The sequence below is a fragment of the Hylobates moloch genome, unplaced genomic scaffold (assembly GCF_009828535.3).
Source record: "Hylobates moloch isolate HMO894 unplaced genomic scaffold, HMol_V3 SCAFFOLD_7, whole genome shotgun sequence".
In the NCBI taxonomy this organism is placed as follows: Eukaryota; Metazoa; Chordata; class Mammalia; order Primates; family Hylobatidae; genus Hylobates; species Hylobates moloch.
The window spans coordinates 134,513,794-134,531,011 of record NW_026652282.1 but is presented as its reverse complement, the minus strand read 5'-3'; the positions used below and the strand labels follow the sequence as shown (position 1 = coordinate 134,531,011).

At 62.8% G+C, this 17,218-nt stretch overlaps 1 protein-coding gene across 1 annotated transcript; it reads left to right on the top strand.

Annotated features, from left to right (window-relative positions):
• The first annotated feature begins 2,801 nt into the window (after positions 1-2,801).
• BGN (biglycan) lies at positions 2,802-17,006 on the top strand. Its single transcript, XM_032757937.2, has 8 exons — positions 2,802-2,931; positions 12,215-12,463; positions 12,792-12,904; positions 13,415-13,628; positions 14,052-14,162; positions 14,349-14,442; positions 14,566-14,704; positions 15,767-17,006. Exons 2-8 carry the CDS (start codon positions 12,226-12,228, stop codon positions 15,962-15,964), a joined length of 1,107 nt encoding a protein of 368 aa, XP_032613828.1. The 5' UTR covers positions 2,802-2,931; positions 12,215-12,225; the 3' UTR covers positions 15,965-17,006.
• The last annotated feature ends 212 nt before the right edge of the window (positions 17,007-17,218 follow it).

Sequence of the window (17,218 nt, the reverse complement as noted above, 5' to 3'; positions counted from 1 at the left end):
CCTCCCAGCCCTGAGAGGCCAGAAGGGCAGAAGGCTGCCTGCCCGCCAGCTCTGCTCGCTAGCAAGGAAGCTCTGTTCCTAGAGCACTTCAGCTGGGATCAAAGTACCTTCTGCGCTGCAGAGAGAGCCCAGGCCTGAGGACGGGGGAGTGGGAGGGGGAGCAGAAGGGGGAGGCCCTAGGACTGAGGTACTGCCGGGCTGGTCTGGGAGTGGCCCCCAAATTAGAGGGCCAGGCCGAGTGACTCAGTGGGCCCCGGGCCGGGCGTGCAGTTATGGCTTATTGCAGACTGCAAACCACAGATACAAGAACCTTCCAGGCACAAGGACCGTATTTGTATGAGTATTGCCCCCAGAAGCAGCCCCCAACTTCAGGTAAGAGCTGCAAGGTGCATGCATAATGTGTCTCGCCCAAGCAGGGTGTCGCCTCATCGCCACTTCCAAGCCCCCTCCAGGAACATGCCTGGCTGAGACCTGAGGCTGAGGTCGGTGCAGGGCCGGACTGCAGCGTCGCCTGGCTCCCCTGTGTCTCCCCACACCCCCGCCCCGCCCCGCCCCGCACGTGTGCCCTTCCTTCCACCGGCAACTTCCCTCTTCCCTACTGGTCTGCTCCAGCTCACCTCCTCCAGGTAGCCCTCCTGAGCCTCTGGCACTGCGCATGGCCCTGTGCCCCCACGGTATTCAGAGCTGTTTCACCCCCACTGGGACTCCTGGAGGCTGAGGCCCTGAGTGACGGCTCCTGGGTTCTCAGTCCCCAAGCAGTGCAGGAAGGTACTGGGTACCAGCACCTTGGGCAACAGGCGTGCCTTGAGTGGGTTTCTCCTTTTTTCTGAAACGGCTTTACTGAGAGTGACTGTGCTTCCCACACGATTTGCGCATTGAGCACGTACAAGGCGAGGGCTTTCATTTGGTGTATTCACAGAACTGTGCAACCATCATTCAGTCGATTGTAGAACATTTTCATCACCTCAAAAAGAAAACCCATACCTTTAGCTACCACCCCCCTAGCACCCACTGCCCACGAATCCGCTTTCTGTCCCCACCGGGGAGCGTATTGTGGACATTTCAAATGAATGGAACCGGAGGCCCTGCGGCCTTTTGCGACTGGCTGCTGTCACTGAGCGGAATGTTTCCAAATGCTTCTCTCTCCACCCAGACTGCTAGTCAGGCTTCGCTGCCTGTCCCAGTCTCTACCGACATATTTCTCCATGAATGAGTTGGCAGTGGGGGAGGGAAAGAGGGTGGGACAAAGATGAGACCAGGCCGCCATGAGTCGGACGCTGAGGCTGGGCAAAAGGTAAAACACACAAACCGGCCGAAAGACAAGCCACCCCCTTTGTCTGGAAAGGGCACATGTGGTCTCCAATCTCCTCATTCCAACCACGAAATCAAGAGAGAACCAGGGCTACCAGCCTGGCCCCTGGTTTCCCACGTCTCTCTTCTCCCTGGCCCAGTCTAGAAGCTTCTTGCAGGCAGGTACCGCAGTTTGGTCAAAGTGCCATGTGTCCCAGGTCCTGGCCAGGCCCTGAGCTGCCACTGGTGAACAGGAAGGGGGTCTGTGCCCTGCCATGCCCCCAGGTAGAGCTCTCCTGGGAGCATCCTCCCTGGCCTGGGACCTCCCAGACCCCACCCCCCGGCTGAGTGATGGCACTGCCAGGGGGTGAAGACCCTCAGCCCTCGACATTGTCCTCTCTCCATTGGATGCCGCTTCTCTCTAGCCACCCCTCTCTCCCTCTCTGCCCCTTCGAGCTTTTTCTCTCAATATGCAATTTTCTCTTTTGGTCTTCCGCACTCCTGGCCCCCAATTCTATTGCAGATCTGTCTCTCGCTCCATCTAAACCCTTACCGCTGTGTCTCAGGAGCTGCTCTTGCTGAGGGAAGAAGGGGACACTACGGGACAGGGGGGCAGTGTCGTACTAAGGACCTGGGCTCTAGACACTGGAGGAACTGGACTCATTTGGGCCCTCAGGAAGTGGCCGAGGCTTGGTGGGGTAACCCGGTTAGCCCCCGTAAGTGACCAGCACAGGGTTGAGCCCAGAGGAAGTGGCCACCCACAGAGTGGTTCTCATGTCCGAGGGGACCTGCAGGGGTTGAGCAAGAAGACTGACTCGCTGGATCCTTCGTCTCTGAATCAGCTCACGGCAGGCAAGCGGGGGAGCCCCCGCCCCGTCCTGCCACCACCAGACGGATCGGGCCCGCTTTTTAAGGGAAGAAAGGCTGGAGTGGAAGGGCGGGTACAGGGCGCCAGGAGCCTACGTGAAGTCCTTCCAGAAATCCACAACAGCTACCTCTCTGATCCTGGAGAAACCACCTCCTTGCTTAGGCCCAAGCAGGTTCCCGGCAGGCTCAGGACCAAATTCCAGGGGCCACTCACGGGCCTAGCAGCCCAAGGCCGCCTCCCCCGCGTCTTTCTTCCATCTCTCTTTCCTCTGCCTGGCGAGATGCCAGCCAGCACCTCAGTGTTCCCATCTGGGCAGTGGAAAGTTCGACTCTCTGGGTCCTTGTTTGAGTGAGTGCGAGTGTGTCCGTTCCTTTGCTGTCTGCCCCAGGCCGGGGAGGGAGGGTGGGGAGGTGGTGGGGGCGAGGGGGCGGGGGCTCAGCTAGTCCAGCCGTCTACAAGAAAATTGCTCCCTTTGAAGCTGCCAGGGGGGCCGGGAAGCCTGCCCCCTCCTGCCCGCCCGCCCTCTCCGCCCCACCAGCCCCCTCCCTCCTTTCCTCCCTCCCCGCCCTCTCCCCGCCGTCCCCTCCCCGTCGGCCCGCCTGCCCAGCCTTTAGCCTCCCTCCCGCCGCCTCTGTCTCCCTCTCTCCACAAACTGCCCAGGAGTGAGTAGCTGCTTTCAGTCCGCCGGACAGACCGGACAGATAGACGCGCGGACGGCCCACCACCCCAGCCCGCCAACTAGCCAGCCTGCGCCTGGCGCCTCCCCTCTCCAGGTAGGGCTGGCTTCAAGCTGCCTCCTCAGCAACCCAGAGACGCCTCTGGCCCTGCTGCCTCCGCTGTCCCAAGCCCTGGTCCTGCTGTCCCCAGTGCCCCGAGGGTGTCCACAGATTTCCCCAGTGCTCTCTGGAGGCTGCTGATCCACGCCCCTTCATCGCCACCCTGCGGTCCCCTTGGTCCCTGTCAGGTTTCTGCCTCGTCTCGCACCTTTCCCTCACCCCTTCCTCTCCCTCTCCCTTCTGACCTTGCTCTGCTTCATCCAGCTCTTGTCTCTCTGCCTCCCACTCGGGGTCCGTCTTCTTGGCTGCCACCCTAGAGCGTGGCTGGGTGACTGGCACCCCAGCTTTGCCAACGGCCCTGTTTCATCATTGCAAGTCCCAGGCGCATGCTCCACTCCCTCAGCCTCGCTCTGCCCAGGCGCCTCCTTGCTCCAGGGCTTGGCGCCTGGCCCGGGTTGGGTCGGCTCGGGGAGGACCGCCCGGTGCCCACCGAGCTCAGCACCCAGGAGCAGTCCTCCGCTGCACTGCCCGAGGCCAGTCCCTGGCATGGGCTGAAAGATTTAGTTTCCCAGGCACGCCCCAGGCACCCTGCCCAGATATTCCTCGCTCGCTCACCCCCAGGTTAACGCTCTGCCTCTACGTCCTCTGTGAGAAGTCTGGGTCCTGGGAGCCCTCGGTGGCTCAGCCCTGCCTGTTTCCAGGACCCCCTTGGACTGGGACTCAGAATGGATGGGGAGGGGAAGGAGAGAAAATCAGGCAACTGTGCCATGTTCCCCAGGGCGGACCTGGCTTGGGGTCCCAGAGGGGCCTGCCAAGGGACCCAGGAGAGGGAGCAAGAGAGTGCCCTGGAAGGCCCAGGGAGGGGAGCGCCCCCTCACTGCTCCATGGGTGGGGTTGGGTGCCTGAGCTCCTGCTGAGCAGAGCAGGGGGCCCAGGGATCTGCAGGGCACAGGGCACATCAGTCTCCAGTGGTCTGTCTTGGTAGGCAGGCCTCTCTCCTGCTGTCCTGGCTGCCAGACTGCTCAGGTCCCATCCTCAGGGGCTCCTGTTTCTGTGCCCTCGCCCCTCCCTGGCCTGCCAGCTCTCTGCCCTATAGCAACTAATTGGAACTGAGACAAGCTGGAGATGCTCAGCCCCCCTGTCCCCGTGCCAGAAAGGCTCCCGGGGACCGGCACCCGGGGGTGCAGGTGAGCACCTCCTGGTGACACCCAGTCGCCAGTGCCAGCCGCACCCCAGCAGAGCTGGTGTATGAGCATGGGTGTCTTGGTGTAGAGCGTGCCCATGTATGGCCACTGTGGGCCAGTATGGTGAGCCTTTGAGGGCAAGCCCGTGTGGGTATATTGAAAGGAAGATGCAGGGCTGCCTCCAAGCCACCAGGGCTGGGCGGTGGGAGCAGGTTGTGAGCCAGGGAGCAGAGAGGGCTCCCATGGCAAGCTGGCCAGCTGTGGGTGGCAGCCCTGGCCTCCCTGGCCCACCTTCAAGCCCCAAGGACCCAGGTGGCAGTGGGCATTAACCCTACCAACGCATAGATGGGGAGTCTGGGAAAGGAAGGAGGGTGTTTCCAAGGCAAGAATGAGTTTCCTGTCTTTAGCAACATTCCAGAGTCACTCAAACAAAGCTATAGCGTGTCCCTTCCAGTGACAGCGCCAAGTCCCCAGAGGAGGGGTTTGTAATGAGTTCACACTTGACAGTTAGCACTCAGAGCCTTCAGCAAGGGCTTCTGAGTCCTTGCCACCCTGTATAGAGGTGGGATGGGGACCTCCCCCACTGCCGTCTCCAGTGCTTCCCGGGCCCATCCCCACCCCCACCCCCACCCCCACCCCCCACCATCTCCAGCCTGCCGGGGAGTCACATGTCCTCGGCCCACAGAATCCCCAGCACACGCCCCACCCACAGGCCTAGCCACAGCCCTGGGGTCCCTGGCACCCCACCTGCCAGGGCCCTTCCCCTGCCTTGCTCACCCCCCAACACCCCTGATGGTTGGAAAGGTCTTCCCATGCCCACCACGACCCCCTCCCACTCATCTGTGGGCAGGAGAGCTTGGTCCCTGCCCCACGTTGCCCCGCCAGCATCCAGGCCCATCACCGAGCCCCCTACAGGCCTGGGAACCCCACTGCTGGGTGGGGACACACCAGCTGGGGGTCTTGCTCACACCGAGGGGCTGGGGGTGGTGGTGGCTTTCCCAGGGCACCCTGCCTTGGGCTGCAGGCCGCTGGGTGGGCACCAGCTCCCTCGGAAGGCAGCCCAACCCGGGATCCTGCCCGCCCTGGCCCCCACCCTGCCGGCCGGGGCCTGGGGCGATCAGTGCCCCAGCTCCTGTCCTCTTCTGCTCAGATGCTGGGCTGGGAGACCAGGGGCCACAGCTCGGCCACTCAGAGCCCTTTCTGCAAGTCTTAGAGGGAGCAGTTGGGGGGTGTGTGCAGAGGCGCTGCGCTGTGGGGAGGGCGCATGGCTCAGTCCTCCGGGCCTGAGGCCCGCCTAGCCTAAGTGGCCTCCAGGACTCATGGCCAGGCCCTTCTCCAGCCTTCCAGAAAGAACCAGCTTCCCAGGGTTCCCTGGGGAAGGCCTGGGGCCACCTCCTCTGGAGGGGTGGGGCCTGTGCTTCATTCCTCCTTCCCCAGGTCCCCTTCCAGGCCAGAAGGTCCCCTCCCCGACCTGGAGCCCACAGCCAGAAGCCCCTTCTGGGACTCTAGTCTCCTGGGAACCGCCCCAGCTGCCCCCTCTGCCATTTGCCTTCTTCCCCCGCCCCGTCATGGCTCTAGGTCAGAGCAGCCTCTGGGGTGGCTGTGGAGGGGCCACCAGCCTTGGCACTTCCGAGGACTGCAGAACCCTCCCACTCCCAGCTTCCCGCCTGCGCAGCTCTGATCCCAGCCAGCCCGAGGGGCAGGGTCAGGTCCCGGCTCCCTGGCAGGCCTGGTGAAGGTGCTGCCCATTCCCATGGGGCTCATCTCTGAGGCTTAGGGGCCTGGGGCTCTAGCCAGCCTTCCTGCATGGAACTCTCCCGGTCTACTGCATCTTAAGCCTGAGCTCCACTTAAACACCGGCCTGAGATGAGCTGGAGGACCAGGGGCCCAGCGGACTCTGTGGGTCTCTTGAACTTGCCTCTGCTGGGCATCCCAGCCCTGTTTGGTCCCTGAGGTGTTCAGATGGGCCAAGAGGAGCATAGTGGGCAGACTCCTGGGTGGCCACAAGATTAGAAGGCAGCCCTGTACCTGGAGGCAGGGGAAGCCTGGGAAGCCAGTGTGACTTCTATCCTCTGGAAGTCTGAGTCCCTGCTTGGCCTTGACTGCCATCCCATGGTTCTTGGAGGCTGCCCTCATGCAGAGAGACGCACAGCCATGGGAGCCCAGCAGTCCCAGGAGCCTGAAGCTAAGCAGGCTGTGGGCCGCCCTGGCTGGCTGGAGGAGGCTAATCCCAGCGCAGCCCGAGCCCCTGGCAGAGAGCGGGTTGCGGCAGGGAGGGGCTGCAGGAAACCCTCCCCTCCCCTCCGGGCCTTGGTGGGCCTGTACCAGGGAAGGAGGGAGGCAGGGCCCCAGGCTCTGGGGGACAGGCCGGGAACATCTTCCCTGGGGCCCTGAAGTGCTCGCCTGGGGAGACGATGGCTTTTCCAGGAGACTCCCTGCAGACAGAGGCAGAGGTGAGAGGCTGGGCGGGGGCTGCCCTGCTGGCTGTGTGGGGGCTGAGGAGGGGCTTCTGGATCTGTGGGCCACAGGGAGGCTACTGATGGTGGCATCCAGAGAGAAGGGCCATGCTTCCAGGGGAGCCCCCGCACAGCCCCGAGAGTGTGAGGCGTGTCAGCTTCGGGGCCTGTGGTACCGTCTGCAGTGGGAGAGGGTGGGTCCAGACATGTGGGCAAGGACACAGACGGACAGACAGACAGTGTGTGCAGTCCCAGCTCTGCTGTTTCCTCACCGTGTGGCCTTGGGCAAGAGTTTGGGGCCAACTCCCTGAGCCTCAATTTACCCCCTCATCAAGTCCTAAGAGCATGGCTTCCTTCTCATAGTCAACGGGGGACGGCAGGGGGCTAAGTCAAGAAATCACGTGAGTCCCCTGCTCTGCCTCTGAGAGGTGACAGCATCCTCCCTTTTCCTTGGAGACTCTAGCAGGAGGCCCCGGATCTCTTCGGGGAGTGGGAGGGGGCAGCAGTAGTCCGTGTGCAGAGGACCAGGAGCGCACAGTGGGAAGGGCTGGGTCCTGCACTCCGCCAACTGTGGAGACAGGCTGGACCTTGACATGGGCACCACAGGCTGCAAAGGCCTGGCACACAGAGGTGGGAAGTGGCTGGGCGCATCAAGGGGGAACTCCACCCTTGTGGCCACCCTGCCAGAAAACCTCTGGAAAGGATTTGAGCAGCAGATGAGCCGGGGTTTCCCAGCCCCTCCACGCGTGGCTGCAAGGGGAGCAGACGCCCGAGCGTGGCTGCCTGAAGGGCGTGCTGGGGCAGTGGCAGGGGCTTGGAATGTGGCTGGGTCCACCCTTCCCCACTCCGGCCCCCAGCCGCTCAGGCAGCCACTCCCACAGATGAACGCACACACCAGGCTTTGGCAAGGCCATGGAGGGTACACATCCCCTCTCTGGTTGATGCCCAAGTACAGGCTGGAGCCATCGGCGGGGTGGGACTGGTGAACTGGGGCCTGGGAGAGTGGCAGGGGGCAGGCCGGGTGTCAGCCGGGGCACGAGCACCAGGCTGCTGGTTGAAACTGGGCCCAAAAGGCTTTGGCGGCCAGAGGGGAGGGGAGGAAGGACACAGTCCCAGGCACCCCGCCGGGCTGCGTGGAAGGTGGCACGTGTGTCAGAGTTCAGGTCGGGTTGCTCAGGGGGGCAGACGCCCAGGGCTGAGGCTGCGGAGACAGCATCCGGCGTCTGCCACTTGGCAGCTGTGAGCCACACCATCTGCAGGCGAGCTCCCAGGGCCCGCCAGACCTCAAGCCCTGCTCCCGCCGCCCTTGGCCTGGCCTGAATGCCTGGCACGGACCCTCCATGTTCTCAGAGGCTGCCAACGCGTCTTGTTTGGCCGTGACCTCGAGCAATCCAGTGCAGAGGACTGCGCTAGCTTTCAGAGGGGCAGACAAGGAGGGCCCTATTGGGGTGGGGGCGGAGGCTCCAGGAAGCCCAGCCTCCTCCCTCACTCCCACCTGCGGTCGCCGAAACTGGGGCTTATGCCATTGCTGCTCCTGTCCTTTGCTCTAAAGAGATGGCATCCAGGGAGCTCAGGGCACACTTTGGTGGGGCTTGAAACCCTCCCTGAAGTCCCTGAGGACACACCCAGGGAGGCCAATGAAGGGAAACTGAGGCCCAGAGGCCTCAGTTGTGGCGGTGGAGAGTTGAGGACTGGAGGGACTTGCTGTGGATCTCACAGGATCTGACTAGGGGGTGTTCCTGCCTCCTGGGCTGGGGTCCCCGCCTGCCTTATCTCTGTGTGGATATATGTGTGTATATGTGTATGTATACATATGTATATGTGAATGTGTATGCATGTGTGTATAGATGTGTGCATGTATGTGTGTGCATACGTATATGTGTGTATACGTGTGTATGTGTGCGTGTGTGCATGTGTGCATGTGTGTGTACGTGTGCATGTATGTGTATAGATGTATGCGTGAGTGTGTGTGCATCTGTGTATATATGTGTGTATATGTGTATCATGTGCATGTGAATGTATATACATGGGTGTGCGTGTGTGTGTCTAGGTGTGTGCATGTATATGTGTGTACATGTGTGTATAGGTGTGTGCATGTATATGTGTGTGGATGTGTGCATGTATGTGGATGTGTGTGGATGTGTGTTTTATATAGGCGTGTGCATGTGTGTGTGCACATGTGTGTATGTATATGAGCGTGTATGTGTGTGTGTGCACCTGTGTGTGTGTTTGTGTGTGTACGTGTGTGTGTGCATGTTCTGGCAGGATGGAGGGGCTCGGTGTGAGGTGGTGGGGAGAAGGCAGGGGCCAGGTTTTGGGAGGACAGCTGAGCCTATACTGCCAGGACCTCCCAAACTGCCACCCCCAGTCTCAGGCATTCAGCCTGTCACAGGCCCAGAGACGCGGCTGGAGCCCCTGTGGCTGAGGAGCACAGCTGAGAGCTCAGGCAGGGCCTGGAGGCGCCAAAGCTGAGTTCCAAGTCAGGCTGAGTGACTTGGGAGAAACCAGAGCCTGTCTCTCGGCCTTAGCTTTTGTGTCCGTAAAATGGGGATACTCATCATGCCAGCTCCAGGGGATCCTTCCCCCCAGGCTTCCCTGGCTCCCTCTGACTTCATGGGCCCCTTGCTGCCTCCTGTGGGCTCAGACACGGAGCCTGCCCCTTCCTCGGGAGAGGTCTCAGTTTTGTGCCAGTTCTTTGAGGGGAAATGAGGGATGTGCCGGGAAGCCTGCCCGGCCCCCACCCCTCCAGCCTGCCCACTGTTTGGGCACAGCCATGAGCCATGGAAAACCAGCCAAACCTTGTCCTACTGCCTCTGTCACGGGGCCCGGGTGTATGGGCCTCCCAGCCCTCAGCCTCCCTCCCCGCTCCGAGAGAACCTCTTCCCCTCGCCCCTTTCTCAGTCTCTTGGAGACCCCCCAGACGTCCCACCGTATCAGGCAGCCTGCCTCCAGAGCCCTCGTTGCCCCACAGCTTGTCCCGGGAACCCACCTGAGACCCCGATGGCCAGTCTTGCCGTGACTGGCCTGCCCTGCGCCTGTGCCCCCTGCCCTGGTGGAGGGCCCGATTCCCTAACAGGAGTGCCTGCAGGGAAGTCCCAGCTCCTGGGGAGACCCCTGGCCCCGGGGCAGGAGTCCCTGTAGAGTCCTCCTCCAGGCCAATGCATGGGTCCTGGGGGGCTCCAAGCTGGCCATGGTCAGATGGTCCTCTGTCCCCTCAGCCTTCCCCAGCCCCTCCCCACAGCCTCCCCTCGGCCCAGCCGGACCACCCCAACCCCACCTGTCCAGGGCTCTGGTGGGGTGTTCCAGCCCTGACTCACTCTCCCTGGGAGGTAGCGGCTTTGGCAGGGGCGTCGGCAAGGAGGGGCAGGGCAGTCTCCTCCCTCCCCCACTCCATCTTGCTCTCCTGCTTCCATCCTGCCCTTCCTGTTCTCTCCTACTGCTTCTCCTCCTCCTCCTCCTTCTGCCCCCGGGGGTCCAGTGGCACTGGGAGAGGGTCCTACAGTGGCAGCAGGCATCGGAGGCCCTGCCCTGCCCCGGAGGAAGGGAAACACCATCCAGGTAGGTGAGTGTTGAGCCTTCTCCCTACTTGGGGGCCAAGACCCTCCGGGGGGTTCCCCTAGGTCCTGCTGGGCCGGCCTGGTGCTGGCAGGCCCTGGGCTGCAACTGTGGGCTCTCAAGGCTCAGAAGAATGAGGGAGACTCGGTGCTGCCCCAGCAGGGGCCTCCTGGTGACCCCGGGGGTCAGCATGAAGTCCAGCTCCACATGAGGGGGCAGCTGAGCTAAGCCTTGGGCTCCGACTCCCGCTTTGCAGTGCGGCCCAGGGCCTGTGGGCTCAGGAGGGCTCTGGGGCCGGCTGCAGAAAGGCCACTCCACAGGCCTGGCAGCCGCTATAGCCACAGCCTCACCCCAGGCCCCTCTGTCCACAGGTGTGGGAGGGGGCATGGGTGGCTTCTAGGGGGGATGACAGTGCAGGGGGGACCTGTGCCAGCAGATGCTCCCTGGAGCGCTGTATGGGGGCGACAGGACAGGCCTCCATCCCAACCCTCCCCTGGGCTTGATGGAACTGGAGGCACAGTGCTTGTGCTCAGACCCAACCTGGCCCCGAAGTGGCCTCAGGCCCCCGGCCCGCTGGTAGCAAGGACTCCAAGGCGGCAGCCCCCGGCAGCCAGCCCAGCCCCCAGGGCAACGGGGGAAGCATCAGGCAGGGCGGGGCTGCTCATAGGGTGCTGGCCTAGGGGGCAGAGCCCCCACCTCCCCACGGCCTCCTTAGACCCCTGCAACCGGCAGCTGGGCTTAGGGGGCTCACTCGCTCTGCTGGAGCCCCAGACAGCTCCTCCCCAGCTAGTACTGGCCCTAAGTGAGGGTGTCATGAGCGTGCGACTGCTTCAGGTCTGCCAGAGGCCCCTGCTGCCCAGCTGGGCTCCCCGTCTCCAGATGCACCGAGGGCCACCCCAGGCTGGGTGGCGGGCAGGGCAGGCATGTTTATTCCCACTTAGCAGATGGGGAAGGTGAGGCTGGGGTGAGACCTGGGCCTTTGCTGGGGAGTCAGGGTGGATGGAGCGGTAGGAGAGGCAGTGCTCCAGCCTCTTCCTGTAGGGCACGTTCCCGGCTGCCTCTGGACGGGAGGCCGTGTCTGATGAGGAGGAAGGAGGCAAGCAGAAGTGGGTGCTGGGGGCAGGCTCGGGCAGGGCTGCTTCCCCTCCACTCCCACCCTCCGCCTGGGCCTGGGGGGACTCAGGCAAGCCTGACCCTGCCCTACCACCCTGGCGGCAGCCTGCTCCCCCGGGGGGCCTCTCTGGGCTGCCGAGGCTGTGGGCAGGGAGGAAGGGTGGGAGCAGATCTGGGAGCTCCAGGGCTGTTTGGGCCAAGGCGGTGTGGGCGGGGGGCTGGGGCGGGTGGTCCAGAGGAGGAAGCCAAGGCCCGGGGCAGTGTTGGGGGTGCCGTGGCCTCCACCTCTGGGGCCTCCACACAGTGCTGTCTCAGCCGACTTTGCCCATGGCCTCAAAGGACACTCCCTCTTTCTCCACCCTGCCTCCCTACCTTGGCCTTAGAGGGTCTGTGAGAAACGTGGGCAGGGTGGAAGGGGGGCTCAGGAGGTAGGAAGCAACTCACAGTTGCCAAACTCAACTAACTTCATCCACGCTGCCCTGAGCCCAGAACTCAAAGGAAGGATTGGCCCGGGTAGGAGACCACAGTGATGTCCCCAAAAGTGAATTCTTCAAAGCGCTTGAGGGCCAATGGCTAGGATTCCTCCTCCACCTCCTCCACGCAGCCTCATGGATGCCCCCACCCTAAAGCAGGCTTCTGGCAGACTCAGAGGCGTGGGGGCCTGCAGACTTGCCAATGAGGAGACATTTCATCGCCTGATTAAGCCAAGTCCTGTCCGGGATGGGGAGGGGCGTAGTGGAAGGGGTGAAGGGAGTGGAGTGGAAGGGGCACCCTCCTTGCCAGCAGCATCCACTCCCTTTCTGCCTGGAGCCCTCGGCCCACACTCCGCCCTCTCCGCCTCCCGCTCCAGGGTCTGGCCGTCCCTGGTGAGGTATGGGAATGCAGTGCCACCACACACACGGAACACCAGCCCCTGGCATGGAGAAGATGGGTGGGTGCTGGTGCTGACGATCCCCCCGCCTCTTCCCCCAGGCCCATCCGCCATGTGGCCCCTGTGGCTCCTCGTGTCTCTGCTGGCCCTGAGCCAGGCCCTGCCCTTTGAGCAGAAAGGCTTCTGGGACTTCACCCTGGACGATGGGCCATTCACGATGAACGATGAGGAAGCTTCAGGCGCTGACACCTCGGGCGTCCTGGACCCGGACTCTGTCACACCCACCTACAGCGCCATGTGTCCTTTCGGCTGCCACTGCCACCTGCGGGTGGTTCAGTGCTCCGACCTGGGTTTGTCCCTGAGTGATGGGGAGCGGGGTGTACAGGGAGGCACAGGCGCAGCCCGAGAGCCTGTTCTGAAGGGGGCACATGCCGGTCCTGTGGGATGGTGGCGAGCATGATGTGAGCATAGGAGGGGTCCAGCTGTCTGGCTGTGAGCTGTGCAGTTTGTGCCCACTTGTGGTGGCATCCCCGTGTGCCCGTCGGTGTCCCTGTGTGTGTGTCCCCGGTCCTCCCTACCAGTGGGGCTGGTCGGCTGGATGGCTCCAGGTTCATGCTGGTGATGGTGGTGGGGCCCTAGGTCTCAAGTTCATGCTGGTGATGGGGGTGGGGCCCCTAGGTCTGAAGTCTGTGCCCAAAGAGATCTCCCCTGACACCACGCTGCTGGACCTGCAGAACAACGACATCTCCGAGCTCCGCAAGGATGACTTCAAGGGTCTCCAGCACCTCTACGTAAGGAGCTGGGAGGAACCAGCAGGCCTACAGCAGAGGGCAGGGGTCTGGGTGGGTGCATGTGCATGGACGTGTGGGGTATGAGAGGGGTTCGGGGACCCGTGGGCTTCAGGGTGAAGCCTGGAGCCAGCCGTGATGGGAGCTCCCGGGCTTGCGGCTCACTCATGTGGGTTTGAGCAACCGCAGCTGCGGCACCAGATCACTCAGCTCGGCTCCCTTCGTGGCTGAAAACGTTTCATCACAGCCATTCCTCCCAGCACCAGAGGAGAACGGATTTCATTGTAGCCAGTGTGCGTGTGAGGAAACTGAGGCTTGGAGCAGCAAGGCAGTGGTGGCACTGCTGGGGCTCAGGACCGGGCCGGGGTGCTGCCTCCTGCCCTGCACTCTGCTCACAAGCACGGATTGACCTCCTCAAGGCCCAGTGGGCTGGGGAGGCACGGGAAGGCCGGAGAGAGGGGCGGGTGGGGCGGGGAGTCCGTGCCTTCACCTCCTCCGCCTGCCCTGCTTCAGGCCCTCGTCCTAGTGAACAACAAGATCTCCAAGATCCACGAGAAGGCCTTCAGCCCACTGCGGAAGCTGCAGAAGCTCTACATCTCCAAGAACCACCTGGTGGAGATCCCGCCCAACCTACCCAGCTCCCTGGTGGAGCTCCGCATCCACGACAACCGCATCCGCAAGGTGCCCAAGGGCGTGTTCAGTGGGCTCCGGAACATGAACTGCATCGGTGAGCTGTAGGGCCTCCCAGAACATTCCAGAGCCTTGTCTCAAGCCACGGGGAAGGGAGACCAAGGGATACCTTTAGACGCTGAGTTCAGGAAGGAGTATGCTGAGAACAGTCAAAAGAAATTCCACGGATTTCTTGGCAAATCCTCCATGCAGGCGATCACCATGGCTAAAGAGGAGACTGGGCCAGAGGGGCCGGGTGGCTTCCGGGAGCCCCGTCTTCATCTCTGGCACTCCTCCCTTTCCTCTTGCTCCCCCTGGAGCTAGCAGTCCTGGGGCTAGCAGTCCTGAACAGCTAGGAGTTTGCAATTAGCCCGGTAAATTAGCAGAACTGCTTTTAGGAGATGGGAGCTCCCAGAAGTGACAGGACCCGGGGCTGTGCAGGGACCACCAGGCTCCCGGGCTAATGAGGTCTCTCCCCTAGAGATGGGCGGGAACCCACTGGAGAACAGTGGCTTTGAACCTGGAGCCTTTGATGGCCTGAAGCTCAACTACCTGCGCATCTCAGAGGCCAAGCTGACTGGCATCCCCAAAGGTAGGAAGCCCACTCTTCCCGCACGCCTGCCTCACCCCCGACAGCACAGATGGCCAGGGTGGGGGCTCTGGATAGGCCCGATCGACTCGGGGAAAGGCTCAACAGTCCCCTCCCGCCACCTGGGGCAGAGCTAGGGCTCCTGCCCTCAGCACCTGCATTCTCCCCCGTGCCCTCTTCTCCTGGCAGACCTCCCTGAGACCCTGAATGAACTCCACCTGGACCACAACAAAATCCAGGCCATCGAACTGGAGGACCTGCTCCGCTACTCCAAGCTGTACAGGTGAGGCCAGCAGGGCACCGCCCAAGGGTGATGCCAGAGTCCCTCAGTGCTGTGTGGCCCCTCGCGCCCAGCTCCCCATCCTTCTCTCCAGCCTTTGAGTCCGTGTCATTCTCCCGCTCACAGGCTGGGCCTAGGCCACAACCAGATTCGGATGATCGAGAACGGGAGCCTGAGCTTCCTGCCCACCCTCCGGGAGCTCCACTTGGACAACAACAAGCTGGCCAGGGTGCCCTCGGGGCTCCCAGACCTCAAGCTCCTCCAGGTGAGAGCTGGCCGTGCACAGCCAGGTTCCCTAAGGCTGGGCTGCGGGAGGCGTGCGTGTCCCCAGGCAGTCCCTCAGCCCCCTGGCCCTCCTTCCCGACCGACCGGCTCTGGGCATCTGCAAGGGAGCGGTCCTGATGCTCCCAGCTGGTGCTGAGGAGGCAGGGAGCAGGCGCTCCATGGTGGATACCGAGCAAGGCAGCCTGGTAGATCTTGGACCTGAGGGTCTCCAGGTGGGTCGGACACCAGAAAGATGTGGCAGGGTCCAGGGAGTCAAGAAACTGTGGGCGTGGGAGTGCACAGATCTGTGCCAAGGCAGTGGCAGCCCAGGGCAGGAAGTAGGCTGAAGAGGAGGAGCAGGGTCTTGCCTGGGATTCTATCGGGAGCTTCCATCCCTGGCCTAGCCCCCAGCCAGCTGAGTGATCTTGGTCTTGCCCAGCCCTGCTCCATCCACAAGTGTTTGGAGCACCCCCATCCGCACCAGCTGCCAGCCAGCACCGCGCAGGCCATGCCCATGCTGGGCCGAGTGCGCCCTCTGGTGGCCATTGTCGTGTTCACCAGCACTGGGCTCCCAGCCCAACCCAGCAGGCGCCTCGCCTGCCCACCTCTGCTCCTCCGGGAGACAGCAAGACGGTGGCTCCGGAGAGTGGGAGGGGCCGCTAGAGGGCGAGCTCCTCTGCTGACCGGAAGAAAGAGGAGGGCATCCCAAGGGCTCTTTCTCCTCTCATGCCCCATGGAGTGTGAGGGTGCTCCCCCGAGGGTCAGGCCACCTTTCCTTCACCCCACACCACCAAACGCACAACTACCCCAGCCCCGCCCCCACATGTCCTCAACCTGACCCACCTGAGACCCTCATCCTGGTCCCTGGTCACATCCGGTGCCTTAATCCTGGCTGACGCCCACACAAAGAACACGCCCATGCCTTGGTTTGCTCCTCCCAACAACGGGGAGCCTCTGGTGTGGCCCTTGAAGTAGGGTGCAGAGGCAACAGCAAAATGCCTCCTGGAGGCAGCGGGCTTGGCGTGGAGGGAGGGAGGACGTGACCCGGCCTCTCTGCCCTCAGGTGGTCTATCTGCACTCCAACAACATCACCAAAGTGGGTGTCAACGACTTCTGTCCCGTGGGCTTCGGGGTGAAGCGGGCCTACTACAACGGCATCAGCCTCTTCAACAACCCCGTGCCCTACTGGGAGGTGCAGCCGGCCACTTTCCGCTGCGTCACTGACCGCCTGGCCATCCAGTTTGGCAACTACAAAAAGTAGAGGCAGCTGCAGCCACCGCGGGGCCTCGGTGAGGGTCTCTGGGGAACACAGCCAGACATCCTGATGGGGAGGCAGAGCCAGGAAGCTAAGCCAGGGCCCAGCTGCGTCCAGCCCAGCCCCCCACCTCGGGTCCCTGACCCAGCTCGCTGCCCCATCACGGCCTCTCCCTGGCTCCCGAGGGTGCAGGTGGGCGCAAGGCCCGGCCCCCATCACATGTTCCCTCAGCCTCAGAGCTGCCCCTGCTCTCCCACCACAGCCACCCAGAGGCACCCCATGAAGCTTTTTTCTCATTCACTCCCAAACCCAAGTGTCCAAGGCTCCAGTCCTAGGAGAACAGTCCCTGGGTCAGCAGCCAGGAGGCGGCCCATAAGAATGGGGACAGTGGGCTCTGCCAGGGCTGCTGCACCTGTCCAGACACACATGTTCTGTTCCTCCTCCTCATGCATTTCCGGCCTTCCAACCCTCCCCCACTCTGCGGCTCCCCTCAGTCCTCCCTTCTGTTCTCTCTGTCCCCTTCCTTCCTCTCTCTCTCTCTCTCTCTCTGTGTGTGTGCGTGTCTTGTGCTTCCTCAGATCTTTCTTGCTTCTGAGCTTGGTGGCCTGTCTCCTCCATCTCTCCAAACCTGGCTTCGCCTGTCCCTTTCACTCCACACCCTCTGGCCTTCCGCCTTGAGCTGGGTCTGCTTTCTGTCTGTCCGGCCTGCACCGAGCCCCTGCCCACAAAACCCCAGGGACAGCGGTCTCCCCAGCCTGCCCTGCTCAGGCCTTGCCCCCAAACCTGTACAGTCCTGGAGAAGGTTGGGAGGTGGAGGCCCAGCATCCCGCGCAGATGACACCATTAAGGGGGGAGCCCTAGGCCTGTCAGGCCCTGGCCCTTCTGCCCCAAAGAGAGGGGAGGCCCCACATCCCGCCAGAGTCCCAGACATCGGTTTTCATAGAACCCCCTCACCCCCACTGGTGGCTAGGTCTCCCCTTATCCTTCTGGTCCAGCGCAAGGAGGGGCTGCTTCTGAGGTCGGTGGCTGGCTTTCCATTAAAGAAACACTGTGCAACGTGGCTCCGTGCACTGCTCCTGTGGCGGCCTGGCCTCTCCGTGCCCCTCCTGGCCCTTGGGCTCCTTGCCCTCAGAAGAGGGGCCCCGTCCCCCTCAGGTCTGGGCTAGCCTGTTTCCCCTCCCTTCTAGACACTTCCGTGGCCCCAGCTGTCCTGAGACGGGGCTCCAGAACCCAACCAGGCCTGAATGGCACCTTCCCTCT

Bases quoted from the DNA above. Each gene is read 5' to 3' on its own strand.
- BGN (XM_032757937.2), top strand. From the start codon at position 12,226: ATGTGGCCCCTGTGGCTCCTCGTGTCTCTGCTGGCCCTGAGCCAGGCC. The intron at 12,905-13,414 runs GTAAGGAGCTGG...GCCCTGCTTCAG, and splicing joins AGGGTCTCCAGCACCTCTAC to GCCCTCGTCCTAGTGAACAA. The intron at 14,443-14,565 runs GTGAGGCCAGCA...TCCCGCTCACAG, and splicing joins CGCTACTCCAAGCTGTACAG to GCTGGGCCTAGGCCACAACC.